The sequence below is a fragment of the Esox lucius genome, chromosome 17 (assembly GCF_011004845.1).
Source record: "Esox lucius isolate fEsoLuc1 chromosome 17, fEsoLuc1.pri, whole genome shotgun sequence".
Taxonomy (NCBI): domain Eukaryota; kingdom Metazoa; phylum Chordata; class Actinopteri; order Esociformes; family Esocidae; genus Esox; species Esox lucius.
The window spans coordinates 26,165,141-26,180,174 of NC_047585.1; the positions used below are offsets into that span (position 1 = coordinate 26,165,141).

The following is a 15,034-nucleotide window of genomic DNA, read 5'->3' on the forward strand; positions in this document are numbered from 1 at the left end:
TCATCTCCTCCATCCCTCTCATTCTCTCCATTCCTCCATACTTCCCTCCCTCTCACTACTGCTGTTCACAAGTCCAGCTGCACACACCCACCCGCCCAAATGCCCCCCCCCCCCCCCAAACACACACCCAAACACACAACCACACAAACACACACACAGTTTGTGACACTTGGCTATATTGCTTTGACCCAGAGCAGCGTCCTCAAAAACATTGTAACAAAGGACTCATGCTGTGATTGATGGGGCAACAGCCAAAACCCTTGATCCAGTCAGCCTTTAGCTACAGGGCAAACACAACACTCCGTTTGCAATCAGACGTGTTACAGTTTGATGCCAAGTTTCTCCGCATCCATAGAATCGATAGATGATCAGTGTCCTTGATTCACACACTGACCCATGAAAGTTTCAAAGTTATGTTGGTTGCAGACATTATAGCAAATTTAGCATAATGCTTGTGTATTGGCTCCTAAACAATGGGGTTCATTAGTGACTGTAATATAACGTAAGAAAGTGAAAGTCCACAAAAGTACAAATTGCAGTTTTACAAATATAAAATAATAAATCAACAAAGAAGGTATGTGACTTGAACAGGTATCAGTGTCCACAATATACATGGTACTGCAGCATGTACTGTAGAGGAACCTCAAGGTTATTAATCTGTCTTTGTGTATGCTTAGTGTGGGTGTTTGAGTCTGAGAGTGACTATGTGTTCATGAAGAGAGTGTGGTATTGAAGGTCTGTATAGTGATTATGCAAACATCAGCTTCAGTGTGTCTTCATATGTGAGTTAAAGTCCTGCACGGGTCAGTTTTTTGGAACTGCACATGGTCCGTATTGGCTACAATTCTTCCCGAGAATCAGCCATCACCCAACCGATGTCATCACCCAACCGATGGACAGATTTTTATCCACAAACCCACCCCACACCCATATATTTAGTCCCGGGAGCCAAAACCGTTAACTGAAAAAACACATAAATGTATTAATGCCTCCAGACATGGAGTACCAGAGTTCCCCTTTCACCTACCCATTCACTTACTCATCCACGTACCCATTAGATTACTCATCCACTTTCCCATTCACCTACCCATTCACTTACCCAAACTTTTGTTGTCGTCTCATCTGACCTGCGGCCGTATGTCTTGGACACTCGGGTGAAGAGAGGGGCGGAGCTGTCAACTGATCACCACCTGGTGGTGAGTTGGATCCGATGGCGGGGGAGGAAGCTGGACAGACTCGGCAGGCCCAAGCGTACTGTAAGGGTCTGCTGGGAATGTCTGGCCGAGTCTCCTGTCAGAGAGATCTTTAACACCCACCTCCGGCAGAGCTTCGACTGGATCCCGAGGGAGGCTGGAGATATTGAGTCCGAGTGGACCATGTTCGAAGCGGCCGCTCGGAGCTGTGGCCGTAAGGTTTCCGGTGCCTGTCGAGGCGGCAATCCCCGAACCCGGTGGTGGACACCGGAAGTAAGGGATGCCGTCAAGCTGAAGAAGGAGTCCTATCAGGCCTGGTTGGCTTGTGGGACTCCTGAGGCAGCTGATGGGTACCAACAGGCCAAGCGGTCTGCAGCCCGGGTGGTTGTGGAGGCAAAAACTCGGGCCTGGGAGGAGTTCGGTGAGGCCATGGAGAAGGACTATCGGCTGGCCTCGAAGAGATTCTGGCAAACCATCCGGCGCCTCAGGAGAGGGAAACAGTGCCCTACCAACGCTGTTTACAGTAGAGGTGGGCAGCTGTTGACCTCAACTGAGGATGTCGTCGGGCAGTGGAAGGAGTACTTCGAGGATCTCCTCAATCCTGCTGTCACGTCTTCCATTGAGGAAGCAGAGGATGAGGGCTCAGAGGTGGACTCGTCCATCACCCGGGCTGAAGTCTCAGAGGTGGTCAAGGAACTCCTCGGTGGCAAGGCACCGGGGGTGGATGAGATCCGCCCAGAGTACCTCAAGTCTCTGGATGTTGTGGGGCTGTCTTGGTTGACACGCCTGTGCAACATCGCGTGGCAGTCGGGGACAGTGCCTCTGGGATGGCAGACCGGGGTGGTGGTCCCACTTTTTAAGAAGGGGGACCAGAGGGTGTGTTCCAACTATAGGGGGATCACACTTCTCAGCCTCCCCGGGAAAGTCTATGCCAGGGTTCTGGAGAGGAGAATACGGCCGATAGTAGAACCTCGGATTCAGGAGGAACAGTGTGGTTTTCGTCCGGGCCGTGGAACACTGGACCAGCTCTATACCCTCTACGGGGTGTTGGAGGGTTCATGGGAGTTTGCCCAACCAATCCACATGTGTTTTGTGGATTTGGAGAAGGCATTCGACTGTGTCCCTCGCGGCATCTTGTGGAAGGTGCTTCGGGAATATGGGGTCCTGGGTCCTTTGCTAAGGGCTGTCAGGTCCCTGTACAACCGAAGCAGGAGCTTGGTCCGCATTGCCGGCAGTAAGTCAGACTTGTTCCCTGTGCATGTTGGACTCCGGCAGGGCTGCCCTTTGTCACCGGTTCTGTTCGTAATTTTTATGGACAGAATTTCTAGGCGCAGCCAGGGGCCGGAGGGTGTCAGGTTTGGGGACCGCACAATTTCGTGTCTGCTCTTTGCAGATGATGTTGTCGTGTTGGCCCCTTCTAACCAGGACCTTCAGCATGCACTGGGACGGTTTGCAGCCAAGTGTGAAGCGGTGGGGATGAAAATCAGTACCTCCTGTTAGTTCATACTCTAGTTTTTGCAGTTCTTTGCTCTAAATTTCCGAGAGCTAAACAATGGATTTATTTAAAATTGGTCAATTAATAGTTTTACTTTGAGTTTAAGGACCATAAACCATTTGCAATGCTATAGTAGCGGCCCATGGTTCGTTTCCTTGATGATCTTGGGGTCTTTTATGCAGCGTTGAGCTAATGTATTTGAGGGCTGGCAGCCTACCATTAATATAGAGAAATACCAAGCCGATCAAAGCTGTTGCAGTAGTGGTAACATTCAGAGATGCATCCTGAGAGGTCCTCTAGAACATGTTGAATTTCTTCAGCCACATATACACTCACCTAAAGGATTATTAGGAACACCATACTAATACTGTGTTTGACACCCTATCGCCTTCAGAACTGCTTTAATTCTACGTGGCATTGATTCAACAAGGTGCTGAAAGCATTCTTTAGAAATGTTGGCCCATATTGATAGGATAGCATCTTGCAGTTGATGGAGATTTGTGGGATGCACATCCAGGGCACGAAGCTCCCGTTCCACCACATCCCAAAGATGCTCTATTGGGTTGAGATCTGGTGACTGTGGGGGCCATTTCAGTACAGTGAACTCATTGTCATGTTCAAGAAACCAATTTGTAATGATTCGAGCTTTGTGACATGGTGCATTATCCTGCTGGAAGTAGCCATCAGAGGATGGGTACATGGTGGTCATAAAGGGATGGACATGGTCAGAAACAATGCTCAGGTAGGCCGTGGCATTTAAACCATACCCAATTGGCACTAAGGGGCCTAAATTGTGCCAAGAAAACATCCCCCACACCATTACACCACCACCACCAGCCTGCAAAGTGGTAACAACGCATGATGGATTCATGTTCTCATTCTGTTTACGCCAAATTCTGTCTCTACCATCTGAATGTCTCAACAGAAATCAAGACTCATCAGACCAGGCAACATTCTTCCAGTCTTCAACCGTCCAATTTTGGTGAGCTCGTGCAAATTGTAGCCTCTTTTTCCTATTTGTAGTGGAGATGAGTGGTACCCGGTGGGATCTTCTGCTGTTGTAGCCCATCCGTCTCAAGGTTGTGCGTGTTGTGGCTTCACAAATGCTTTGCTGCATACCTCGGTTGTAACGAGTGGTTATTTTAGTCAAAGTTGCTCTTCTATCAGCTGGAATTAGTCTGCCCATTCTCCTCTGACCTCTAGCATCAACAAGGCATTGTCGCCCACAGGACTGCCGCATACTGGATGTTTTTCCCTTTTCACACCATTCTTTGTAAACCCTAGAAATGGTTGTGTGTGAAAATCCCAGTAACTGAGCAGATTGTGAAATATTCAGACCGGCCCGTCTGGCACCAACAACCATGCCACGCTCAAAATTTCTTAAATCACCTTTCCCATTCTGACATTCAGTTTGGAGTTCAGGAGATTGTCTTGACCAGGACCACACCCTTAAATGCATTGAAGCAACTGCCATGTGATTGGTTGATTAGAAAATTGCATTAATGAAAAGTTTAACAGGTGTTCCTAATAATCCTTTAGGTGAGTATATGTGGTCCTCTTCGGGAACTTAAAGATTTACTCTCCAGCGTCCATTTCTACAGGTTGTGCTTTCATTTCCATTGCCTTTGTTACCTATATTTGTCAGAAAATATATCATTTTGTAATTAAAAGGGATTGGATTCTACAGACAATTTTGTGACTTTTGTCTTTTGCGTATTCGTTTACTTAACCCTTTGGTGCGTATGATCACACCAGTGTGATCAATCTAGAGTGGTCCCTGGAGCGTACGATCACACCGGTGTGATTAGAACGTCATGTTTAGAACGCACCATTAGCATACCTAGCTACAAGTAACGTAACAATGGCTGGTAAAACCGCGCTATTATTTACTCACATTTAGCTCAAACAGTGTTTATAACTTTATTTCCTGATTGTAATTGTTTCAAGACCATACTATGATATTAACCAGGTAGAAAGCATTCAAATCGGGACATGAAGTGTTACTTACGTACCAACAGACAGCCAACACTAATGCACAAAAACGAATTATATTAGCGACTACTACCGATCAAAACCATTGCAAAAACTTTCTAGAAGTTACGTTCCCCGTTGTATGCATTTTATATAGTTTATTCATTTTCACTGCATTGAATAACTGGTCACGATTTGTTAGCTAGCGAGCAGCTGACGTTTGCTAGCGGTTAGCTTACGTTTTCTAGCTAGCTACAGTAATAAATCAACCAACTTTTTTGTAGCTCTTAGAATTCGAGTCAACGAGAGAAGCTTGCAATGCAATGCATGTAGTGTTCCTTACCTAGCAAGGTGACTGTTCAAAGGCTGGCGTGAGTTCAAATGCTGCAGAGTACCGAAGTCACGTGCAAAAAAACTCACGCTGGGGGGTCGGTAAGGAATATTTGAAACTCACGCGTGAAAAGGTTAAATAACTACTTTGCAGCGCCATGCATCAATTGCTGATATTAGGACATGTTGAGGAACTTTAATGGCACTGTGAAAAAAACATGTGTCCCTAATGTTCACAACAATATATTAGATGAGAGTTTGGTGATGTCATGCTATAACTGAGGTGAGGAATGATTATTATCCCAGAGGTCAGTCGATGTTGTCCCCCAGAGCTTGGACTTTTACTAGTCGAATGCTTTGTTGCAGTGGACAGTTCTGCCTCCTCCGGCGTTTACACTGGGAAAGAGTCCCAGCAGTCAGTCCGCCTGTTCCAAGGATTCATTCAAATAAAGGGTCTGCCCCAGGGATGTCGGATATGTCGAGATTTGGTGATCAACTGCTGATCTGTTGTCCAATAGTTATTGTTAACTGTAGGATATGATACCAGTGGTGCAATTAACATAAGGCATCATTGTGATGATTAAATGCTGCAAATCTGCCAAGGAGCTTGGAAAAGGGCGTCTGTTTGAGTTGGCACGATCTTGATCAAACACGCATGCGCACGTGCAACCCCCCCCCACCAACAAAACACACACACAAAGATTTGTCTGTGAACCTTCTGTAATAATGTCATTGCTAAGCAGGATCAATATCTGGTCATTGTCCTTGAATCTAACACTCCCACACACAACATCCCACCAGGACGTTGAATATCTGAATCAGATATTCGCCACAGGAAACATTTAAGATTTGGCTGTTCAGAGCAATAAGAAGCCTACACACACACACACACACACACATGTATACAGACACACACGCCGCTGACTATTGATTGCATTTAGTTGCGCTTTCTCCTGTATTCCACTCCAACCTAAATAAAGTGGTTTTCATTAACATGAATAACTTAACATATGTTTCTCTTGATATAAAAGAACAGACACAAGAAAGGACAAAAAAAAGACTATACTAATTAGGTGCAAGGTTGTTTTGCTTTTAGAATATGTGGGACATGTGGGTGAGTGGAGATAAAACCGAGGGAAGAGAAATGTCAGCGCCAGGGAAGAGGTAGAGGTGGGGTAGAGAGAGAGCAAACGAGGCCGAGAGCAAGATGACAGGGTTGGGAGAAAGAGTGAAAGAAAGACTGAGATGCAGGCAGCAAACAAGCGACAGAGCCAGAGAGTAAAAGAAGATCAAAAGTGTATGTGGTACAGTGAAAAAGAATGATAGTGGGAACATCAGAGAGAGAGAGAGAGACACAAAACAGATTGACACTGAGAGAGAGAGAGGGAGAGAAAGAAAGAGAGGGAGGAGGGGCTCTAAGGTAGAACGGGTAAAGGTGAAGCATCGTGAGAGCATTGGTTAGTGGACTAGGCAAATCCTGCCGTCTTACTGGTTACTGAGTGTTGGAGTGACAGCCTAGTCCCACCCCTCCGCTGCCTGGTGAGTGTGTATGCATGTGTGAGAGCAGACAGAGAGGCTGAGAGGCACAGAGGCAGTCTCTAACTCTAGCCCAATGAGCCCTCAGCCCCTCACACACACACACACACACTCAGCGCTGGCTCAGGCTCCGCTTCAACAGAGTCGGAGAGGGACAGTAAGAGCGAGGGAGTGAGATAGGAAGAGAGTGGGAGATTGGTAGTGTGTGTGTGTGTATGCCTGTGTATGTGTGTGTGTGTGTGTGTGTGTGAGCGCCATGGCTTCAGATCCAGGGCTTGTAGCACTGTTTCTATGGACTATATCAGTACAGGCACTGGGCACCACCGGAAACAACCAGAACAATGAAGGTGAGTCAGGAGTGTGTCTGTGTGAATGTGCATGTCCATCCGTGTGAATGTGCCAGGCTGGAAGTGCCTTCACACTGGTTCTCACACACGTGTTCATTTGTGTGGACAAGCGTAATTTGTTTCTCTCAAAGCTTGAGCAGGATTAACTTCACACAAGTGGAGTTGAGCTGAATTATGAAATCAGAACCAGCTAACACACACACACACACGCACGCACACACACTGAACATTGAGCCCTATCTAGAAGTCTTCTATGTCAAAATGTTCAACCTTATGAAATGAGTCTAAGTTTGCCCAACACTAAGATCTTGTATGGGGATGCTCTGTGTATGTGTATGTGTGTATGTGTGTGTGTGGGTGGGTGTGTGTGTGTGGATGCGTTTCTGTGTGTCTGTGTGGGTGCGTGTGTTTGTGTGTGTGCGTGTTTGTGTATGTGCACGTGCAGGTGCTGATGGGAGTCTATGTGTGTGTTTTTACATACGCTGAGATTGCTCATATGGCTTGGACAATCATGAACTGGTATGCATCTATGTCTGCATGAGAGAGATTACATTTATGTCTTTCTTTCACATACATGAATACACAGCAGATCAAAGTGTTTTTTCAGATATTTGTGCCTGTAAAGGAGTCAGCTCTAGGCAGCAGGTCAAGGTTAGATTACAGACTAATTGATTGTTGTGTCCAGTGACTAAATGACATATTCTTGCTTCATATCCATCAGTGTTATCTAAGTCCTTTGTAGATCAGACCATGCTGGGGGTCACATCCCCAGAGAGGAAGAAATCTTTGTTGTTGTTTTTCAGCCTTCGGGACTGAAGGACAGCCCTCCTTTATTCAGAAATGTGTTCATGATAAAACTACGAGATGAATTCATGTTTCTGAGGAGCCCGTAGACAAACAACAGACGCTAAGAAAAAAACAATAACATCCATTTCAGGGATTGTTTTCGTCCTTCCTGTTTTCATCCCATGATCTTGTGACAGCATCAGCTTTTTCCACGTGTTAAACTCATGTCACCTCTCCTCTGTGTCCCCTGTCACCCAGTGGAGGGCTGTTTCTGTGCATGCGTTGGGCACATCTGACCCAGTGTTTGTATGTGTGTGTGTTTTTATATGTGTGACAGGAGAGGTCTCTGTCCTTGTCATTAGTCCAGTCTCCTGAGACTCAGCTGTCAGCCTCGGCTTGACTGTCAGCTCCCTCACAACTTTAGCAGCATCAGCTTAATACCGCCCAAGAAATAATGAGTGATAGAAAGAGATATGGGGGGATTTCTGTATTTATCCCAGAAAGAAGTAAGCACAGAGGAGGGAGGGAGGATGAGGGGGTCAGTTCACCCTCCGTTTAGAGCAGTGTAGAAAGTTGAAAAAGGTAGAGAGGGCACTTCAGGTCAGTGAAAGGTTATGGGATAGGAACAGAAGAGAATGGGGTAACAACATGGTAGGAGGATTATGAGGTTTCGCTATAGGTTGGTCACTTAGTATGTATGACACCATTGAATGGGGATTGTGTACTTGAGGTGTGTTTCTGTTGTATTTCTAACGTTATTGTTGTATTCTTGCTAATATAACCAACTGTTTTCTCTCTCACTTTGTTAGCATTGGCAAATGAGATAGTTATCAAGCTAGCAATGACAGCTGCCACAGAGTGGTGTATGCAAAGCAGACCAAAAGGTTTGGTTGTATCTTGGTTCTTTGCAACTGCTAGTAAGTGTATCACGTAAGATCCATTTTCTCACCTAAGTAAGACCTGTTGTACCTGTTAAGTCCAGCGCCAGCGGTTGCTAAATAATCTGTTGTCGTGCTCAACTTGAGTCAAAATTGCTGTGGTCTTGTATGCTGTATACCCTTGTCTGGTCCATTATTTGTGTGAATATGGATGCCGGTTAGAACAAGCTCTATGGCATTTGGAATTAACACTTGATGTCTGAGTGCATTTCCATATGTTTATTTTGCCATTTAGCAGACTTATAGAGAGTGACTTTTTGTGCAGTCATTTTAAAAACGCCTAACTTAATGCTGTAAACAAAGTCAGTAAGTCAGTAGAATGGAGGAAAAATAGGAGGTCACACATTAATTTGGGAGGGCGGGATATTACAATATTCATAACTTCTGGGTTTAAGGTTATGATGTTGTCTTACCAGTCTCTGCTCTGAATGATTGTGCCAGTTTCATGCCTTCTGTTTGCTGCAGTAGTGCTGGATGCATACAAGATCTGTGTCCCATAGATTACCTAACGTATGTCAAGCTTGCTTCTGGGTCCTGCTTATTCAACCAGATTTTTGCCTGTTTTGACAATCTGGGGAAGGGATGATCGCTTTCCAGAGAGCATCTTTACATTGGATTATTCTGGCTATCTCCATGTCACATAACAGCGACAAGCTGGTGTTTCCTAGTGGGGTCCAAGCTCACTCCATGAGGGGGTAATAATGTCCTGAGCATTGTTCAAATGTTGTCATTGTGAGGTTTTATCGCAAGGATGTCACTGTTCCTGGACTTAAACACAGTGTGCTTTCAGCTGGGAGAGGTGAGAGTGTCTGAGTGGTGCATCGGTTGCATTCTACTCCAGGGTTCTTGTGGGAAAGCCATTTCTTCGCTCCTTGGGTCAGCTACTCTAGGTAGTCTGTTCAAGTGTTCACTGGGCCGAATTTGGGATTGATCGGTCATTACTCCATAGTGTTGTACTGAGTGACCAACAGAAAGGGAACGTAAGATAATTCTATAATTCCTCTACCTTGAGGGAGGGAACAAGGTATGACACCTCGTTGGACATGCACCCTCATGCGTGACAATGAGAGGTTCTGGATCAGAGAAGCAAAGGACGAGCCGTAATTTATAGCACCTGTAAGGCGGGGCTTCAGGGGACTCATCATTTCATTTGGCCTTGTTCAAGGCGTGATTGTATTGACGTTTTCAGTTAATTAAGATGCTTCGGTACCAAATCCATTAGTGTCGTTACTCATTGCTTCCCTCAGGGAACACAGGTTATAGACCTAACCCCACATTCTAGGGCCATTTCTTCCCCCTCCCTCTCTCTTTCCATCCATATCAATCACTAGAATCTAGTAATGATGAGAAAATATGATAAAAAAGTATGCATTTATTATACTATGTGCCGCTAATAAAATCAGACTGTCGAATACTACAAAAACTGTTTCAGTCCTAGTCTCAAATTCCTGCTTCAAGCTCATGATGGGGTGTGTGTGATTTATGCTGAAGTCTTGCCACTGCTGATCACGCAACCACCGACACACTCACGCTAGTAGAGGCTGCAGTGAACAACCATGCTCCCTCACCAAATGTAGGCTCTGTGGAAAGAAAACATAGCAAATGTGTCTTTAGGGAAATTCATTTATTTATACAGTATATTGTTGAAGCTGGTTAAATATAGATCATTTAATCCATAATTGCCTGGAAAAAATATAGCTTTTTTATGTGTCTGTCAAAACATTAATTTGCCCCTTAATTCTGTTCTACACCACAAAAATATTTCACAATTATTGAATTGTGCATTTGTTACTTACTTCTTTTAAACATTCCACTTATATGCTTCTCTGATTAAGTACGGCCCTGAATCAGTCCCATAATTACTGTTTTTCTCTGCTACATTAATGTTATTATTCATAGTTATATAACTGTTTAAGTACTTTACAGTTCTTATTGATGGTTCTATTCACCAGATATACTAACAGAAACTAACAGAAACAGAAATGTGATTGGACATATTTCATATCCTTTTTAGATACAATATTCAGATATGTTACATTTAATACGTATGAAAATGGGATGTATTTATCCACAATCTTTCCTTCCATGCTGTACAATATTAATGTTCATTTGAATGCACAGTAATAACTAATTGCGAAGTACAATATGAATAATCATGATCAAGATAAGTTTGTCATTTTTCTAAATATAATTTCTTTCAACTCAAAGCCTTTATACTGTCAACTGTAATTTTGTGAAATATTGTATAGAAACATATTTCCACATAGTTGTTTTTACAATGTGGACAATATATTGTTTTTAGGAAAAAACATCCATCATCAATGTTCTTACAAAGAGCAGAAGTGTAGATGTTTTTTATAGATTAGTACTGTTTATCAGTCATTCTGTTAATTATTTTCTAATTAAATACTTAAAATGTCACCAAATCCTATTTTATAATTATAAATTGATAATAATAAAACTGCAATTAATCTAAAGAGATGTTCCCCTGATAGCTTATTCTTTTTTAATACTTGCATTGGATGTCCTAAAGGTTTCAGTTGAGATTTGCTTGGAAATAATATTTTAACTTCTTGCTGGGATTTTACTTAAGGGCAATTACGAATAATACATGTAAAAGAAAGCAGATAACCTCCTATATGAGTCAGTAAGAAAATGAAACACAGAAAAGTTTAAACTCTGTTAGCACTGTTACACTGATAAATGAACATATGTTTCACACATATTTATGTGTGATTTGAGTGGACTTCAGGTTGTTGAGTAAAATTACAAATTCATGTAGCCTTTTAAATGCACATCTGTGCCTTGGAAGTGTCGAAAGTAAACTCACAATCTATACTGTAGATGGTTTGCAGCTGAATTTACAACATCTGCTCTCTGTATTTAAATTTGAAGAACATTGTCGAGCAAATGTATGTTTGCATAAACCTGGTCCATCATACAACTCTATTTCCCAAAAAGTCGGGAAGCTGGATAAAATGTAAATAAAAACAGAATGTTATGGTATGCAAATAATGTAAACCCTATATTCAAAAGGAAATAGTACAAAAACAACATAACAAATGTTGAAAGTGAGACATTGTATTGCTTCTTGAAAAATATATGCCCACTTTGAATTTGATGCCAGCCACAAAATAGTGGTGCTAGAAGCAACAAAAGACTGGATAATTTGTGTAATGTTAAAAAATGAAACCTGGTGGAATATCTCACAACTAATTAGGTCAACTGGCAACAGGTCAGTAACATGATTGGGTATGAAAAGATCGTTCCAGAGAGGATGGGTCTGTCAGAAGTGAGGATGGGGGGGGGGTCACCACTCTGTGAAAGACTGCATGGGCAAGTACTGTAACAATTTCAGAATACCGTTTCACATAAAATTGAGTTTGGGGATCTCATCATGTATGCTACATAATATCAATAAAAGACTCAGAGAATCCGGAGAAATCTGTACACAAGGGACAAGGCCGAAAATCAATTTTGGGTGGCCGTGATCTTCAGGCCCTCAGGTCTCACTGCATTAAAAACAGACATGATTCTGTAGTGGAAATCACTGCATAGGCTCAGGAACACTTCCAAAAAACATTGCCTGTGAACACAGTACGTCGCTGCATCCACAAATGCGAGTTAACACTCCACCATGCAATGAAGAAACCATACATAAACAAGATCCAGAAAAGAGCCTTCTCTTTGCCCAAGCTCATTTAAGATGGAAGGCTAAGTAGAAAACTGTCCTGTGGTCTGAAAAACCTACATTTGAAATCGTTTTTGGGAGTTGTGGACACCATGTTGTCCGGGCTAAAGAGGAGAGGGACCATATGGCTTCTTATCAGCGCACAGTGAAAAAGCCAGCACCCGTAATGGTATGGGGGTTAATGCACATGGCATGGGTGACTTGCACATCTGTGAAGACACCATTAATGCTAGACAATATATACAGGTTTTGGAGCAACATATGCTGCCATCCAGACAATGTCTTTTTCAGGAAAGGCCTTGCTTATTTCAACAAGACAATGCCATACCACATTCTGCATGTATTACAACAGCATGGCTCCATAGTAAATGTGTCCGGGTGCTAAACTGGCTTGCCTGCAGGCCAGACCTGTCCCCTATTGAAAGATTTGGCACATTATGAAACGAAAAATAGGAGACTACGTAATGTTGAGCAGCTGAAATCCTATATCAAGCAAGAATGGGAATTCATTTCACTTTCAAAACTACAGCAGTTCATCTCCTCAGTTCTCAAACCTGGTTTAGTTTTTAGCATGACATTACTTTTCCAGTGGTAAACATGCCCCTGTCCCAATTTTTTTTAAATGTGTTGCTGTCATCAAATTCAAAAGGGGCACGTATTCTTCCAAGAATTATACAATATCTCAGTTTCAACATTTAATATGTTGTCTTTGTGGAATTTTCAACTAAATATAGGAATAAGTGGTTTCCACATCATTGCATTCTGTTTTTAATTGCATTTTACACAGCGTCCCAACTTATATTTTCCATAGCATGTTCTATTGCAGGTTGATAATCAAACATTTTAGATTTTTTTTTATAATACTGTTTTTTTTTTTTATAATTTCATAAAACATTTGACAAACATTTAGACAGACACAGGACAAGACCATTGGGATGTTGGGACCGAGAAAAGCTTTACCTGGGCTGAGCGGGAGCTGTCCTCCTTTACGGCTGGTATGGCTTCTAGTCCTGAGAGAACAAGTTGTTTAGGTAGTGATGTAGTGTTTTAGCCTAAAGGTAGACAGGACCAGGCTATTGGAGGCTGCTCCATTCTGCATTGTTTTCAAGGGTATGATGGCACAAGCAGGTAAAGTCTTACTACACAAAGTTGTAGAGCCGTCAGTAGTCAACAACTTGATGTTTGCAGAGAGCAACAGGGTGTTTACCAGGATCACGCAAAGGTAAACAGCAGAGTTGTCAACCGTGATATGGAGGTATTGGAGTGGACAGGCCTTTCCAGAGGGAATAGAGGAATTGTCAACCGTGATATGGAGGTCTCGGAGGGCACAGGTCTTTCCCCAAAGGAAAAGCAGCTCCATCATGTCAAGGTGGAGCTTGAGGCGAAGGGTTGACATCCAAATAGAGATGTTGGCCAGGCATGCAGATTTTCTGAATGTTGCAAACTGGTTGTCAGAAGGGGGGAAGAGAGAAATATTGGTCCCCTTGTGAATATGGCTGTACCTCTGTAATTACATCTAACGCTGGAGAGTGGAAGCTCGGGACATGTGTTATACAAAGAACTTCCCGCCAAGCCGTTCTGCATATTAGTGCAATTCTCGCTCAACCAGGAAGTAGGCTGGAACCAACATAATTGGAGAAGAGCCATGGTTCCAGAATACAGTATGGCCAAAGCGCTTGCATTTGTAAAACTTGGTAGCATGAAAACAATGTTTAATTCTTAGCTGGAGTGCTATAATATAAAATTGATTTGTCATTTTAGTTTTTCTATATTTTTTTATAACTATTTATTCAAACATTTATGTTGATTGACAACAAAAAATTTACCTATCAAATATATCCGCCTTTCTGTCTCGCTGTCGGCTGCTGTTTAAGCGAGCCATTCTTATGTTTCTCTCTACTGTGGGCATGTAATAAACAGGGATGCGTTCTGACAATTACAAGTATTTGACTGTGAGGAATAGTTAATGCCAATTAGAAAAGAAGATATTGATCAGAAGCGGTGTGAGTTTGGAATTTACCCAGAACACCATAGTTGACACCTTTGAACACCTTGACACTTCTTTTTAACATCCCTTCGACAAGGACGCAGCATACACAGCACAGTGTCCCCAATCACCTGGGATCTTCTTAGATCAGAGGAAACACTTCTGCTGTCCTCTTAACACCCCTTCCAGCTGCATCTGGTCTCCCATCCATGGACAGACCCTGCCTCGGGTCACACACAAGCCAGTAGTGGGATGCTGGGTGGTTTGCTGCCGGCATGTCCCTAGATCAACCCTTATGTTTGTCTCTCTCATTATTGCTATCTCTTCTTCTCTCTCCTCTCCCTCTGGTCTCCGTTTGAAACCCACTGTTAGTTTCCCCTCCAGCCTAGTAAACTGCAGGACATGAAAAGTGCCACACAGACAATGGGGCATGCTCCTAATGAGGCACTGAGTAGGATTATACAGTATACTCTTCTACTGCAGGATAGAGCTAACGAGATGTACAGGTACCTAATGCAAGATACATAGACCTGCGATGTTTAATGTGATGAATATCAGAGAAAATGGTTGTTCCAGTGTTCGGAGCCAGAAATCACTACGCTGTCTATGGTGACATCACCCACGGCTCAAGCTGCCAATTTGATGAGATCTAGAGATCTAGAGATCTGTAATGATCATCTTTCTCAGTTATCACAACTTTGCAACTGTGGACTTAGGTTATATTGTTGAAAGCCTGACCAGCATGTTGACCAGCAGAGAG

General features: G+C 43.2%; 1 protein-coding gene across 4 annotated transcripts in view; it reads left to right on the forward strand.

Annotated features, from left to right (window-relative positions):
• The first annotated feature begins 6,577 nt into the window (after window positions 1-6,577).
• The window catches only part of epha8 (eph receptor A8), a 100,446-nt gene continuing 91,989 nt past the window's right edge, over window positions 6,578-15,034 (forward strand). For all 4 annotated transcript variants that reach the window (XM_020055863.1, XM_020055864.1, XM_010903634.3 and 1 more), the window contains exon 1: window positions 6,578-6,872. In XM_020055863.1, the coding sequence (XP_019911422.1) occupies window positions 6,782-6,872 (91 nt within the window). In that variant the 5' untranslated portion in view covers window positions 6,578-6,781. The remainder of the gene's footprint in view (window positions 6,873-15,034) is intronic.